The following is a 17166-nucleotide window of genomic DNA, read 5'->3' as shown; positions in this document are numbered from 1 at the left end:
TGAGACTCAGCAACAATGCGCAGGCCTCTATGTGTAATCACGAACTGAATTATCAGCGGAGTGAGCACTGTTCCTTCATGCGGGTGCCAGGGCTTTCCAATACCTTGGAATCCAGAAAAGCTGTGAAGCGGGTGCCCTTGTAGCTCTGGCCGCAAACGAGACGGTCCCCCTAGCGCGCTCGGGGCATTGCGCGCAAAATATCCACAGCAAGATTCCTCACTCGAAAGAGACCAGAGGGACACACCGGGGAGCCAAGGAGAACATCTATATATATATTCACTTAAAAAACCATAGGTTTCACACATGTTATAGTTAGCTGGACATTTCCCTCGTAAAAAACCAATGAAATTCCCCCGTTATAGTTAGTGCAGGCAACTATAACTCACGCGACCGCAATCCTCTGCTGATGACGTCAGATATTACATCACTGTATTTAGACACCTATTTACCCATGTCTTCTTCCATTAATCTTTAGCTATACATATATTACAAATATTTATTTTTCAGAAAGACACATATGTAATCAGTGATGTAAAATCTGACGTCATCAGCAGAGGATTGCGGTCGCGTGAGTTATAGTTGCCTGCACTAACTATAACGGGGGAATTTCATTGGTTTTTTACGACGGAAATGTCCAGCTAACTATAACATGCGTGAAACCTATGGTTTTTTAAGTGAATTTGCAAGGTTTTTTAAATGCTAATTCCTAACTACAACGTGTGTGAAACCTATGGTTTTTTAAGTGAATCTGTACGGTTTTTTAAATGCTAAGTTATGTATTTATTAATATATTTTTTTCCAGGTTTTTCACCGTGCGCGCACCGTGCGCGCGCTGTGGTCACTCGGTGCGCTTAGCGCACCGAGCGCCCACGATGCGTTGTGCGTGCCGTGCGCGCACGGTGCGCGCACCCCGCGCTTTTTCGTCAAACAAATTAATGTTTTTTTCGCCCTTGGGGGTCCTTCAGTGACCCCCTGACAAAGGCTAGGGGGTCAGGAACTGTCCCCCTGCCCCCTTTTCACGTTCTCCACCTTTGTTTTTCACTGCCTCAGACTGCGAGAGACAAAATGGCGGCTGACACTTCCTGATTTCGACCGATTCGAATGTTTACTGACATCTAACAACCAATCAGAATTGCGCTCGCGCACGTCACCGTGCACGCACCGTGCGCGCACCTTGCGCGCACGGTGCGCGCTTATAGATATATATGTACTTTTAACTGACATTTTCTCAGGAACTACTGAACAGATTAACTCCAGATATTCAAAAGGCACATCCCTGACCTGAGGACTACCTCTCTGCCAAATTTCAAGTAATTCTGTTCAGCCGTTCGGGCTGTACCTTGGACTAAAGGTCCCTATGGAAAAATGCATGGGGAAAACGCGTTTTGGGACCCCCCTTTTTTCTCGGCCCCCGCTTGACTAATCACCCCGAGACTTTCAGGGTAGGAGCGGAGCGCCCCACTTATTTTGAAAAATTCGCGAGGATTCGTCAACAGGCGCCAAAGTTATTCAAAATAGAATTTTCAGATTTCCTATGGAAACACGGTCCTAACTATCTACTGGCGACCGCCAGTAGATAATATATATATATATTTATATATATATATATATATATATATATATATATATATATATATATATATATATCCCGACAACCCTTGAACAACAAGAAGCCCAACCTGAAGTAGGCACAAGCATGACAAGATTGTCACGCTCGAATCTATATTGTACATAGCATTTATAACTACAAGTAATACAAATGTGAACAGGATGCGCGAGCATAAGAGAGTCAGGCTTGCACATGCAACACTTGGCCCCCAGTCCTGGTCCCAGGCAGAAGTCTTGCAAAGCTTCTCCTCGCACCAGCCAACTGGCTACTTCGCAGTTTTGGGGGCATTGAGCTCCCCTTTCTTATAGTCTTTTTCCAGAAACCAAATGTGATTTAGGGTCTGAGTCTTTGAAGTTTGTGTTAGGGGGGGTCTGATTCCTTTTTTAGTACCCACTCCTCTACTCTGTCCTTCCTCCAGAAAGTAGTCTGCCACAGCAGGAGTGACTCTAAATCTGATCGCCCCACAGTACAGGACATAGGAGTAACACCTGGATGTCTGCCACAGTGATATGTGCATCCAAAGGTTACCCCAGGGCCTTAGCCTTACTCTTTATGATTTTCTTATCAGCCCCATCTCCTTCCTGGGACATGCCCAGGCCCCTTTCCAATGACCTCTCCCTAAATCAAAGAGCACCCTTTGAAATGTACTGATGAGCCTGGCTGTCCTTCCTCCAGTGTGTGTATCCCACCTAGCTCACAGTCCACAAATTTGTCTGAGGGAGGGGGGGGTCCCTTACCTCCACATGTTCCTCCAGTCAGCCCCGGGTCTCCCAAATTAGAACCCATAGTCATCCATGCATTGAACAATTTACAGGCATGCGTACACAAAGCACATACATTCAACTATGTGTGTGCTGCATACTAACTTGATGTAGGGCAAGGGTGAGTTAAACACAGCAGCAAAACTGAACATGATTGAGCCTGTAGGCCCCACTACATTGACACAGGTAAAAAAGCTTATTCACTCCTACTGATCTCTACGCAGTATGCTGCCACCTCCATTCTTGTGCTGCTTGACTACTGGGAAAGGCAGTAGCCTTTTACCATCATGAGGGTAGTGCATTGGGCGCCCTTCCTTGTCCAAGAAGACCGCAATTCTTGAGACACAGGGGTGTGGCTTCATGGGGTGTGTTTGGGGTGTTACACTCACTAATGTATTATTTAATGGATAGTTGAATACAGGAGCTTTCAGCCGGGTATGCTAAGGTGTCTGATAGATTTCACCTGGGATTTTTAAATACTCATTCAGACAAAAATAAACACACTCATACACTCTCATCTCGGTTTCGAGGGTCTTAAAACATGGTTATTTTACACAATACTGTGTTTTAAGTCCCCCTGAAAATCCGCACTCCTTTTCCTCTCCTCTGGTCCTTAAGCCCCCCTCATACGCTGCTTTGACAGTCACACCCTCCCAGTCTTACTGAACAACCTACTCCCCTAGTCATGGCATACATGCATGATTGGTGTTTGCCCATGACAACAAAAATCAACACCAGGGAACCCAACATTGTTGCTTCTGGGGCACTCAGAGCAGGTGTGTACGTCTGTCACCATTGAGGGACTTTCCAGCCAAACAATGGCTGTTCTCCATGCTTGGAATTGTTTTGTTTTGCAGAAACAAGCTCCAAAAGCGGGCGCTTATTTCAGAAAAAAAAAATTACCCTCCAGTGGGTGTCATAATTTTTTCTGTTTCTCAATGTACAGGAAAGAAAAGAAATTACACCACCCACCCTAAATTTGGTGGGCGGTGTAATATCCTTCTTCCATCAGCCCATACTCTGTCAGGACGTTAAAGGAAGTTTTCCGTAAACAAAGCCTACTGGGGTCCATCGATGGAAAATTTAAGGTCAACCCGTCTGTAAATGAAGTGGGCAGACCAGATGTTTGGCAGGCAGGGTATCTTATTACGTTTGCAACAGAGTACTCTGTCCACTAAACTCCAATTCGGACCATTAGTATCTTGCATAAAACAAGTATGTTAAAAATATATTTTTAGTTATATGCATTATCAGACTGTACCTAGTGGTGCAAAACTTTAAAAAAAAATACGTTTCCATTAGAAGGATGCACTGCAGAACTCAGTTGATAACACCCTTACATTGCCTCTCAAAAATAATGAATCTTTGTCATTGTGAAGCCTCAAATGCCTCTATCAATTGAAGTCATAAACTGGCTCCCAGTCATTCTTTAGATTTGCTTATTAAAAAATAACTTTTTGGCCCTCTTTTGGCTTCACCGAACAGGAGACCCCCTTCCTTCCTTTTCCACCAGAGGCCCTGAATTTTATCTGTTCTGGTGCATTGTTTTTTCAACAAAAAGTTGAAAAAGTGATATTGTAAAATTTGGGACTCTATTCTCAATAGATCACGGCCACTGAGGTTATCCAAAAAATATCTACAGTGAAGGCTTTGTTTGTTTTTTCATTGCTTCTCGTGCTTCATGGTGTTGTACTTTCTCTGCCAATCAGCCCACTAGCGAGGGCCCATAAAGACATGGACCACAACCGGGAACTGTGCAGAGCATGATTCCAGTTTGTAATTCCATTCTGCTCAAATATAAGAGATCCAGTGTTCCTGAACCCATATTTACTGGATGCGGAAACGAAGAACACGATTTAGTTGGCTGGAAAATCCAGCCTGTAAAATCACTGTGAGAAGAGGTTGCATTGCAGCCCAAACCCTTCCATAACCCCTGCTTGAACCTCAGACCAGGTATAGGGAAGCATGACATGCCTTCCACTTGCCAGCCAAAATTCTTCTCTCCTTCTATACCTGCTCCCTCCACCCCTGCCTTCCAAAAGCCCCCTGCACACGTTTTTCACCCCCTCCCCGCACAATTTCTTTATCTGCTCAGGTTGTTTGATAAATGTGTGCATTAAACCCCATGAAAAAGGGAATACCATGCGAAATACCACCAGGTAATTCCAGGACTGCACAATAATTCCCCATTCAATGGGGTTTAACTCTTAATTACATGGTACTGTTGAGTTGTTACCGTACGGTACCGGCTGTGCTTAATTTGAACCAGTGGTTGCCGGTGGGGCCCAACGCAACTCATTTTGGGGACCAGCATTTATTTTTCTTGATAAGACATTTCCCGAGTGCAAGAGAGGAAAAAACGAACACAGGAGGAAGAGAAAGATGGCAAAAGGGTCACAAAGGAGAGAGGAGGAACCTGCAAGAGTGAGATAAAGGGGAAGGCGGTGTCTGATACTGTATTAAAGAGGCCTGAGTTGGATTGAAGATTACGCAGTCTTGGTATTTTGCACGTCAACTTTTAATAGCGCTGGCTGCATGTTTGTAAGCATAGCTTAGGGCATCAGCACTCCTTCTTTTACAAACTAAGCACTGATACAGGTAATTACTGGTGCGGAGTTTGAACCCCACCAGTACATGCAACTTTTAATAGGAGCCATTGTGGGCTACATAAGGATAGATCAACAGGGACAAAAGTCCCAGTTATCCCATCCCACCACATCAACAAATACTTCACCACACTTTAACTTCAACAAATGACAGAGAACGCATGATTCCATCAGAATAATGTAATAGAGACATGATATCGTATTGTATTGCCATTTGTTTAACAGTTTTCAAACACTTGAGAGGCCCAGAGTACAGATGTAGTAGAAATGTTGGTTTGTTTTATTTTCTTAATGTTTTGAACTCATTCATAAAAAACATACCATTTAAATGGAAACTGAACAAAGGAATTATATGTTCATCATCAGGTTTTAGCAATGATTATAATTAATTTTCCAGCCCTTTAAAGCCTGGCCACTTCCCTGATCCTACTTAATTGTTGCCTTAAGCAAAGTCTATTGTATGCTGTAGGCACTGTTGTCCTGCCCATGAAGTTCATAAGGATTTTTCCTTTGACAGTGGCTGTTTTGGGGTTGATTACTATGTGCGCTAATTATCCTGTGAATTATTCTTAGCTTGGAACCGTGGTCTTGGGCTCCAAATCTGTCTAGGTGCTTCTAGCATGATGATTTCCATACAGGTGCATAGCTTACAATACATTAGTCTCAGTTTAGAGTCACAAGGCCCACCTAGTTTGCCCACTTTTAAGTCTCGCCTACGCAGTGCGCATGCGCTGCATAGGAGACCTTTAGCCGTCGTGCAGCTCTTTTTCAAAGCACATACTCGTGGCACATGCGCCTTGCGGGAGTGTGCAGCGTCGCGCCACAAGCACGAGTATGTGCTTTGAAAAAGAGCACACTGCGCGCGCACGCACCGCATTGCTTTCAAGTTGCGCAGCGGCGTCAGTTACTCAGCTCGGCCCTGATGCTGCATCTCATCTCGGGCAGTATCTCACCTGGTATTTTCACAAGTGTTTTCAACAATTTCAACAAGTATTCTCTTGTTGCTTCACGCTTATTTCCAAGCTCCGGCATGCTCCGTTAGCTTCCGCCCGGGTGACTGCTCCTCGCTGGGCCTTCCCCACTCGCCGAGGCCTCGACTTGTGTGACATTGCTTCTAACGGCCTGGGGCGACGTCAGGAGACCCGGGCCAGTTCCGCAATGCTGTTTGTCTTTAGCCCGTCCTCACCTCACCGCAGTTCAGTCCTCCGGTTTGGGAAGCAGGGATCCCTGTGTATAAGTTTCCACCGTTTTGTTTTGTTGTAGTGAGCTATTCCCACTCGTTTACTACTGTACCACTAGACCTGCTGCACTGATTCTAGCTAAGCCCATGAATCATTGTCAGTAGTTTAAAGCTAGGTAAGATAGTTGGGTACCACACTTCGATTTTTAAATAAAGACTTGAAACAATATTGACTTGCACAATACCATCAAGGTAAGCAGATGTGACTTTAGAATGATAAATCCACACTTACCTGTGCATTCTGGCCTTGAAGATACTGTGCATGTGGGTGTCTTGCAGTCTACATTGTTGCAGGCAATATTTCTGTATTTGATATTTTGACATGCAACCGGAAGTGTCAATTCGTCAAGGACTGTAATTGAGTTGTCTCAAAACCATGTCTCGGTGGGAACGACAACGTGACATTAATTCTTGCTTGTTACAGGTGTACTTATGGGCAGTTAGAAAGGTGACTAGCAGCGAAACTAGATGCCCCTGTGAATAATCAGGCTGCCCTTCTTAGTTTAGGCTGCATTAAGCATCTAATGCCCTTAAGCAGCAAAAGCAGAACAAGATGGCTGCCAGTTCCCCAGCACTCAATGTAATACCAGCACAGTACATCACTGCTTCCTAATACAGTGCCTGCACCCAGTGGGCAGGCTGCGTGAGGAAAGGAGGCTTTGAAACACTTCGCATATTGTACAGTTCTTGGTCTCCGCGTCTGAATACTGCAAAAAAATGATCTCATGCCCTGGTGTGCGTTTGTTTGATAACTTGCATGCAGATAGGCGCTTTGTGCGTCCAACCATAGAGAGCTGTATTAAATTGGCCCTCTTTCATCAAGAGAGAGTCGCGCAAACATAGCCCAGCTTGTGCCGGCCAGGAACCGAAAGCATTGTCCAGTTAGACCTTCTGAATGTATTGGTGTCTACCAAAAACAAGCATTGGCATAGCCAATAGGTCTCTCCTTTGGGACCTTATAAGTGTTTAGCCATTCAACAGTTGATGTAGTTGCACCAAGGACATTGTGCTGGATAACAAAACACTTATAAGGTCCCCAAGGCGAGTCCTATTGGCTATGCCAATGCTTGTTTGTTATGACTTTTCAACATGCTGCACAGCAGCCACGCTGCTCTATGAAAGCTTGCAGAATTTGGAAAAGCCAATAGCTCTGGCTAAACAGTTATAAGGTCCCAAAAGCGAGTCCTATTGGCTATGCCAGTGCTTGTTCTTTCTCTTGCCCTGTGTCAAAATATGATGAGAAAAAGTAAGCTCCAGTCCCCAAAAAATGAGTGCTAGTGGAACCCACCTGCACCCGCGTGCTCAAATTGAGGACTGACGCTCATTATTGAGAAGACGCGTTATGGGTAAGTAGGCTTCCTTTCATATTATGATGTAATGCCTCACTTGACATCCAACACGGTAAACTGAGAGTTTGGAACTGAGTAAATGTTCTTGAATCTCTCTCCTTCATTCTCTATCCCCGTCAAATGACTGTATTGTTACAACACGTTACTAGGCTCCTCTGGTGTTAGCAGCAGTAAAGCTACATCAAAACAAGAGTGTGCCCGTCTGAAATAACCTGAGCTTGGGGGCGGGTGTATGGTAACATGATTTGCCATCAGCTGTGAACTGAATTACAGTATGTAGGCTCTTTGTTCCCTGCTGTTGACGAAAAGTGGTGAAGAATATTAACACTATCTGATCGAAGTTCTGACTTAAATGCTGTAATGCAGTTTGCAAAAGCATTAACTATTTTAAAGTGTCAAAAGCTGAGTTGCATTTCAAGGCTACTTTCCTTGGTAACATTCGATGCGTTTGAGCTGCATACATATTTTTTTTCTTGATCTCTTCAAACTGTAGTAGGTGGTGGACTTTGTGGGAAGTGCTGCTAATCCATATTTTTGCAGAAAATATGTGCACGTATTAGCATAACTATATGTAGTCATCCGGCACACGCAAGGGAATTATGTACCACAACTGTATAGCAATAATGTATTCTTCAATCGTAGTTTCTTCACTCTTGATCTTAACAAGTTGTTTATTGTAATCTTCACAATAGCCTTCACAGTAGCGGTAGCCAACACGTGTTTTATTGTAATCACAACTTCATCAGGGCTACAGATGCTAAAAAAAGATAGCAGTAAAGAATTGTCTAATCTCTAACATAAATTTTTATATAAAAGGCACCGCTAACCGCCACCAGGAACTTTAGGGTGTGACCTTTCTTAGCAAGTGCACACAGTGAGTTTTCTAAGGGCAGGGCAGGTCAGGTCACCATACCTTGAGTAACGAAAACATATTGAAAGACATACAGACCTAGGGTAACGAAACACAATGAGAAAATGAAAAATAACTGAAAGTGTAACAAAGATCAAAGAAAGTCATCCGACCATTTCCCAGGGTGAAGCAAAACGTAATATAGAAGGAAAATAATCATAATGCGCGTATTAGTTAAATGCAATTATCATGAGATCAGGGCGCATATCCTATGTTAGCCAGAACCCACATGCAGGTGAAGTACTATAAGGGAGAGTGATATGTACTTCCATATCAAGATACTCCAGTTAAACACTGTTCCTTGGAGCGGTAATAGCCATCACTCCATCTGGGGAAATTATATGTGGCAAATTGAAATCCGTACTATGGATTGATAAGTGAAAAGTTGTTTTATGCATAAATATCGAGTGCAGCAGTAACCCCAAGTGTACAATACACACTCTTGCAAGTATGGTTCCTTCATAGCTTAGGTAAAATAAGCGGGTATATCAAGAAAGGAGCAGAGTATTTGGCAGTTATATTTTAAGTGTCCGCAAAATATTAATAAAAAATCAGCAAACCTTATTATGCTGGGTAAGTTAAACATGATTGTAACTCACAGCGATTAAAACGATTGCGTCGTGCGAGTTGGCAGCATAAGGGGTTTCTGTTGTTGCGGGTGCATGTTTAAGGGTAAGGCAATGTCATCTAAATAAAGGTTAAAGCGAGGGATCATGAGTCAATGTTGTATTGTCGTATATCCGCTTCTTTTACCAAAGCTACGAAGGTAGGCTGTTTGAGGTCCTTATCATCCAGAGTCTGTGGTTTCATGCCTGTACCACAGTGGTTAATATTGCACGTGTTTGTTGTTTGCAGGCAAGATGTGGGACTCTCTGGGCTGCTGGATGAGATTACAAACTCAGAGGAGGAAGGTAAGGCTATCACGTGTGCACGCTCTAGTCGGAGTTTTGTGTGATAGAATGATCCACATATGATGTTCCACCTGTTCTTTTCACATGCACAGATGCAGACTCTCTGTTCACCATACCTTGTCACCACTGGTCTACCAGTCATCCTTCACTGTGCTTCAAGACTATATTTAATAAAAGGAAATGGAGCTGGCGTGAAGTCTTACGACTGCTTCTTTCTAGGCACTTGTAGAGAAAACTCTCATTGAAGTTTGTTGGCATTGAGAAATGAGTCTCAGTGCTACCAGGGAGATAGCTGTGGTGGTCAGTTTGCTTAGAAGCTATAGGATTGTTAGGCTTCAAGTTGTTTTCAGAAAGCTAAATGTTTAAAGTTAGCACGCGGTGTAGTGGACTGGCTTTCCCAAAGCGTTGCAGATGTAGGAATCTGTTGAGGGGAGATGTGTTAACTTTGTATCGTTCCCCGGGTACAATAGAGTTGAAATGTAAAAGTCTAGATTTCTAGCCTACAGTTAGGTACTCTGTACAGTACATGACAATTTGAAGAACACATGATGAGCCTGGGAAGCTAGTGAAGTTTGATCAGGTTGGATTGGTATGGTCTTATTTGGCAACCCAGGCTTTGTAGACTCCATTTCTAAAATACAGTGAGTGAACGGTTGCTTTCATGTGTTTGTGTGTCTGCGTGTGCTGCATCCTGGTTTCTGTGGTGTAATCGGTGTAAGGGTAATAACGGGATGGCTAGTTCAGTTGGGACCATTGATCTGTATTGGGACAAAGCTGGGGAAGATGGATTGCTAACTAATGTCTGTATTTTGCTTTCGCTTGCGAGTGATAGTGAAGCTTGCCCCACTGCTTTTTATTCTCGCCCTGCTCTAAGAAGGATGTTTGTACTGATGAGACCTATGCTGTGCCTGATGAAAGCTTTTGCTGCTGATCTATTTGATTTATGTGTGCGAGATAAGACTGTACTGATGCTGCCATTTCTGTATCTAGATTGTGTGAATGAGGTATTCTTGTGTTTCTGGTGCACTCACTGCTTACTTGCGTGCTCTGTGAAATGAGCATGTGCAGCGGGGGCTCGTGCTGTGCAGTCCTCTGCAATAGTTTTCACTCCATGGACCATAGCAGTCCTTCTGCATCTTTCACTTAAGCCTTTTTGTGTACTGAACATGAACACTTCTTTTTCTGGCTCATCTGCCTTGTGGTCCATCTCCCCTGCGAACTATGCACTCCCCCCTGTCTTGAACACCTCTCTTCTTACCTGCACCACCGCATTCTGCGCAACCTGAGGACATTTCCGTTAGCCATACACACCTCTTGAATTTTCCCCTCTCCCCCTTCCGTTTCATATTATCTGCCCTGTTCATCAGCCTTTTTTCTGATGCACTTCCACTCTTGATTGTGCTCCACTCCCTTCTTTCCTTGTCCTCTCCTCTTCGCCCCATCTAACCGGTGTTGGACAGGGCCTGGATATGCTGTCCTTTCCCCATGTCTTGAAATCCTGCCTCTGAAACGTTCCAAGTGCATGGCACCTTGAGCACCTCCCAATTCGCCCATTCACTCTCCGCCCTTATGCGTTCTTTCTAAACCTTATGTTCCTCCGTTTGGTTCTTATGTACTCACAAGCTTTCTTGTTTACCCTTATCTGTCTTTGCATCTTCTACTATCCTCTTCCATTTCAACTTCATCCTGTCCTTCTCACCTCTGCCCGTCTCTGTTTTTAGTGCATACTTGGCTGCGGAAAAGCTCGAGATGGGCCTTGACACTATGCCGCTGGGTTTCCTCCTTCCATGGCTCACTCTTCCCCCACTTGTCGGTGAGTATTTTAGATGGTGCCACCCATCACTTGAACTCAAAAACCAGCTTTCAGCACATATGCTGTTGTAAAAGGGAAAAACAGCTTGGGAATGATTTCACTCTTAAGTGCTAATTTAAATAATGCACTCTGTGTAGCATAGGCATCAGACTTGATGGCATTTAAACCTAGAACCCCTATGCCTTTCATATGTTTTCGTGTTGTGGGTCAATTGAGTCTGGAGCAGATCACTTACAGCAACAAGACCCCCAGACGTTTCCCACAGCCGTGAAGATGCTGATGCTGTGAACTTGAAAACTTAATTTGCCAGAAAAAAGGCGGGAGAGAAGTGTGTACAAACAGTTTCGTACAAATATCCTTTAAAGGTTCTTTGGTTTACCTATAGGCAGCAAAGTTGTGAAGCATTATTTGCTCTGGAAGAGGCCAGATCCAATAAACATGCAATGAAAATGAACTTCAGACCGTTTCAGTGACTAAATCAAATTTAACACATTCAGATCTACAGTTAGCAAACATAAGCAAGACTTGCTAAAGTCTGACCAGTATGGACTGATATCTTGTTCAAAATAGTCAAAAGTGTATGCTTGAAATAATTTCTGGTAATATCTTATTTTTATCCATCGTGCCTGCTCAGACATGAACTAGCCATATGTAAGTCAACCTTGTTCCTGCTCCAGTAGAACATTTAACTCTGATCTGCCAGGGCGGGTTGCCTGTGTATAGGAATGCAAGCAACTCCAAACAGTTTTTGCCTATTTGGGCCCAATCCTGGAGGTGCATCTTGAGTTCAATGACACAATTAGCAGAGAATCCATGTCTGAGTATACCTGTCGTACTTAACATGCCACATAGAGAGGAAAAAAGTGATGGGCAGAATGCTTTGAATTTATTTCTGCTATTAGTAATTAATCCGACTGCATTTCAGTCCTTTTGTTTTGGGGTTTTTTCCCACGGTGCCACCTCAGTCAGGAATGGGCCATATCCATAAGCATGTGGCTATGCTCTTATAGCTTTGTCCATTCAGAACTTCCAGGCTTCCTCGGAATAGGAATATGTACGACTCCAGACCAGTTTTGTTTGGCATATATGAGTCTTCTGAGGGAGGTAGCTTGACTTCTATTGCACAATCAGCATTGGACCCATGCCAGTCATACCTATTTGGCGTAGTCTGGCAGGTGCTGTAGCCACATAGTTTATTTGCTGGCTAGTAGCAAGCATGACTTTATTTGAAAAATCTCTCTGGAAGCTTGTTCTCATGTGGTGGATGTAGAGAGTCCGTGTTTTCAAATCAGCGTTGTAGTGGTTTGAGGTCGGATCTGTTTTTTAATAGAGTATTATTTAGTGCTGTGTAGACAGACTTTGTTGACCTTGTGAGTGGGGTTGAATGGGACCCGACTTTACTCTTCTATGGTCCTTTAACTCATGGAAGTTCACGTCCGCTTTTAAGTCTGATTAGTTTTGTAATTTCTGGCCTAATAAGGGAGACTAGTCAAAATATAAACAAATGTCTGCTGCTAACATGACAAATCAGAGTGACTTTTGGGGAATTCTCCTGTCTTGTAAGTTCTGTCCCTGCAAGTATCTAATCAAACGTTTAAAAAATATCTACCTATACATACATTTTACTTGAGAGAGCAACGCCAAAGTACGCTTTTTCCTTATGAGACATCCAGGTCTTCTCAGAGCTTCTTGGTAAAAATGTTTCTTAAATACGTTTGAAGCTCCTTTACTAAGGGGTACCACCATCTAATTGCCAGTTGTTTGCTTAGAGACTGCCTGTGGTATCTTCATGGAGTAATTGTGCTGGTTATAAGGGTGGTAGTCCAATAAGATTAGCACATTGACATCTCCTCGTTAGCCCTGACATTCCAAATCCAGCCAATACCCAACATGGGAAGGCTACCTTTGCAGAAGCCTAGCCCATTCAGAGAACAAATTCTTCATGAATCACTCACTTTCTGCAGTTGGAGTGTGTCAAGAACATACAGCACCTGCCTTTTATTGAGTTTAGTGCATTCCTTCGATAAATATAGTAAGTTTGCGTGAACAATATTCCACCAAAAATGAATAAAGCGTTAAAAACTCTGTGAACTACATCAAGAGGTGTATGTACTCTTATTAAACTAACATGTTTGACTCAATACATGAACATTGTACCAATTTAGCATACACTGAGGTGGTGCCAGCCATGGAAACAGGGCTTTAGAAGCTATAATGCAGAGGCGACTAAATAAGCGAATGGGAAGGAATGGTCAGTTGCAATACCTCCCTTGAAATGAACATCTCTATAGCTGGCACCCAGAGTCCACTTTCTGGGACTGCTACCACCATCTGTGACTACTACCAATATCTGTGACACATATCACAATTGAAAGATGTAATTCTGTAAATGGCAAAGTCAGAATCCAGTCAAAGAAGATATATATACTTCCACCTACACCTTCCCTCTTTCTATTTTGATAATGATGTGCAAAGGCAGGCAGTGTGATAAGCTCGTGCGCTGCAAATTTCTTCAGACACCAGTGTTTTGAAGCTGTTATCTCTCACAGGCAATATGTTCAGTACAAAGATTTACTCAAATGCTCTATGGCCATTCAATTTGCAATGTTAGGTTTGAGCCTGTCACTTTTAGATGTAGTGTTGGTGACACTGTTTCTCCTCTCTTTTTTCCTAAAGATGCGGAGTGAAGATATGATCGCAGAATTTTCACAGGCTATGGATTGGTAAGTCTGTCTGGGTTCAGAGTGAGGTACTGAAAATCCGTGTGTAGAATGGATGTTTCCAAAATTAATCAAGTGATATCTTCTCCACTCCCACATGCCACTTTTCCTCCTTCCTATTCCTCTTCAGAAGATAGTATATGCCATGTCCCCCAGCTTCCAAGGAGTGTGCATGTGCTGTTGTCGATCACATGCTCTCACTCGTACCCATGTCCCCTCAAGCCCATTGTACACAGGAATACAAATTACACCAAAGATAGTTTTTCCACTATTGGTTTCGGATTTGTTTCGCAGGCTTCATCAGTGGACGCAAATCACCCCACTAAAGGAAAGAGCATGACATTGAAAGAAGATTAAGGACTTCTGAGCCTAATCAGTTACTTTCATCGTGGCTGGATCAGGTTGTAAAGGAATATCTGAAAGAAACACGTTAGTTAGATTCCTTAACTTAGAATATCCCCAGGCGTCAGGCTGGATCAGGAAAGATTTTCGTCAGCAATAACCTTGCACGTCGCTAGGCGTCGTCTGCGGCTCCGCATCCGTTGTCGGCGTCGTGATCGCCGGGATGACGTCGTCGGAGGACTTAGACGCCGCCCTCGCGCGCTGACGTCAGTTCTTCTTTTTTCCGCGCCAGTAAGCGCAGATCCAGGAAGAGCATACCCTTTAGTCACTTTTTGACTAAACTTTTTGAACTTTTTTGGTTCCTCTTTTCGAGTCGACCTCGACTCCTGGTGCCGGTAGGGATACCCGGGTTCAAGCCGTGCGACACCTGTCACTGCCTGATGTCGGTCACGGACCATCACCGCCGGTGTCTCTACTGCCTTGGGGCCTACCATGATGCCGAGTCGTGCCTCGACTGCCGGGCCTTGACTTCGAAGGCTAGGCGGGAGCGGTCCCGCAAGCTGCTCGAGATCCGGCAGTCGGCTCCACGCCGCTCAAGGTCCCGGTCGAGGGACCGGTCGCGGAGCCTCCGCCATCACCGCTCGTCGGGGTCGAAGTCCTCGCATTCCGGTAAGTCGAGGCACAGTAAGAAGTCGAAGAGGCGATATCGCTCTTCTGACTCCCCTCGCCGGTCGCGCGACTCGGCTGAGGGTTCGGGTGGCACCACCCGCGCGGGTCCGTCGGAGCCTGGGCCTAATGCGACTCTGAGCGAGATCCGAGACTTCCTCATGAGGAGTCTCGCTCCGCCATCGAGGCCTGCTGGCGTGTCTTCGGGCCCCGCAGGACTGACTGGGATGCCTAGCGAGCCGGCAGCTCCGGCCCCGGCGTCGACTTCGGTCCCGACGCCGCAGGCCCCTGTGGGATCCAGGCCTGGATCCCGGTCGATGCCGGTTAACCTTACGACCCCTCCGCCGGCACCGATTCCTTCGGTGCCGCCCCCGGCGCCGTCTTTGGACAACGTCGTCCCTAGGTTCAGTCCCGGTCCGGGTCCGGCGTCGGAGCGGCGCCTTCCGGCACCGTCCCCGGCGCTGATGGATGAGCAATTCATCTACCACCCGGCTCCGACCTTTCAGCCTGTCTACCAGGAGTCGGATGATGAGGACGACTGGGAGGGGTCTGAGGACCCTCTGGCTCAGCAGTGCCAGTTGAGTATGGACTGGGCAGAAGAGCTGGGAGATGCCAGTGGTCTCGACACCTCCCCTGACAGTGGCTTCATCTCTCCTCCCTCCGTGGCTATGGAGGAGGGTGCTACCTAATCTGTGGTGCTGTGCAGGGCTGCCGAGGCCCTTCATCTTGAGCCCCTGCATTGGCCGTGAGGACTAACCTCCTCACTGAAGTGCTTCAACCGCCGGTAAGCTCCTCGGAGTCTACTGCAGTTCAGTGAAGCACTGACTGACCTTCTGATGGGCACCTGGTCCAAGCCTTTCACAGTCACTCCTGTGGACCGGAACGTAGCCCGGCGCCACCGCCCGGGTGACCCCAGCTTTTTGTTGGTGCACCCCACCCCTGAGAGCCTGGTTATCCAGGCCACTACCTCCCAGACCGCCTTCCCGTCCGCTCCTCCGGATCGGGAATCCAAAAGGTTGGAACAGTTTGGGAAGAAGCAGTTTTCCTCCCTTAGTTTGGGGTTGCGGTCTATCAACACTGCGTGCCTTTTGGACCGTTATACCCACTCCTTGTGGGATACGGTGGCGGACGTGCTGCCCCAGTGTCCGGAGGAGACCCGGACACGGCTCGCCCAGGCTCTTGCTGAGGGGCGGGATGCAGCACGGTACTCGATACGATGTGGGCTTGACACCACGGACTCGCTAGGTAGGGCAATTGCGACCACGGTGGCGATTCGTTGCCACGCCTGGCTGAGATCCACAAATTTCTCCGGGGATGTCCAGAGCACCCTCATGGACATGCCCTTCGATGGCCGTCGCCTTTTTGGCGACAAAGCGGATAGTGCGCTGGAGCGCTTTAAGGACTCTGGGGCTACGGCCAAGTCCTTGGGCCTCTCGGCCCTGCGCCCGCAAACTTCCGCTTTTCGCCCCTTTCGTGGCCAAGGAAGGGGCGCCCCCACACATCCGTCTAGCCACAGGCAGCAGAACCAGCCTCAACGCGGTCGTGGACGTGGATTCCGCCGAGGCGGCGCAGGGGGACAGAGAGCCGGTCAGCCCACATCTGCCCCAGCAGCATCTGCCTCAAAGCCTTCCTAGTCCGAGCTTTCAGGCCCATTTCACGCCAGTGGGAGGCAGAGTTCGCCATCACCTGCTACACTGGCGTACCATCACATCGGACAGGTGGGTGCTGCAAATCGTCCGAAGGGGCTACTCCCTCCCCTTTGAGGCAACCCCTCCAGCCATGCCACCGCAGTACCACCGCATGTCGGGGGATCACTTGCAACTTCTGCAGGAGGAAGTTACGGCCCTCTTGGCCAAGGGGGCCATCGAGCGCGTTCCTGGCCCAGAAGTAGGTCGAGGTTGTTATTCCCACTACTTTCTGGTTCCCAAGAAGGGCAAAGGGGGCCTACGCCCTATCTTGGACCTCAGGAGCATCAAAGCCTTCCCCCGGAAGGAGAAGTTCAAGATGCTCACCTTAGCTCAGGTTCTGGCTGCCCTAGACCCTGGAGACTGGATGGTAGCGTTGGACTTGCAGGACGCATATTTCCACATTCCCGTCCTGCCGGCCCACCGGCGTTACCTGCGGTTCACGGTAGGCCATGAGCACTTTCAGTTTACCATGCTCCCCTTCGGCCTCACCAGTGCCCCTCGGGTGTTCACGAAAGTGATGGCGGTGGTCGCAGCTCATCTGTGCAGGTTAG

The 17166-nt window shown here is 46.3% G+C and overlaps 1 protein-coding gene across 1 annotated transcript in view; it reads left to right on the top strand.

Annotated features, from left to right (window-relative positions):
- AAAS (aladin WD repeat nucleoporin) overlaps positions 1–17166 on the top strand; it is a 444387-nt gene that overhangs the window by 90908 nt on the left and 336313 nt on the right. Inside the window, exons 4-6 of the mRNA XM_085654670.1 lie at positions 9331–9386; positions 11108–11199; positions 13876–13922. Of these exons, the coding sequence (XP_085510796.1) occupies positions 9331–9386; positions 11108–11199; positions 13876–13922 (195 nt within the window). The remainder of the gene's footprint in view (positions 1–9330; positions 9387–11107; positions 11200–13875; positions 13923–17166) is intronic.

The sequence above is a fragment of the Triturus cristatus genome, chromosome 4_1 (genome assembly GCF_964204655.1).
Source record: "Triturus cristatus chromosome 4_1, aTriCri1.1, whole genome shotgun sequence".
NCBI classification, from domain to species: Eukaryota; Metazoa; Chordata; class Amphibia; order Caudata; family Salamandridae; genus Triturus; species Triturus cristatus.
Note: the sequence above shows the minus strand (reverse complement) of the source record. Positions and strands in the feature narration are given on the sequence as shown.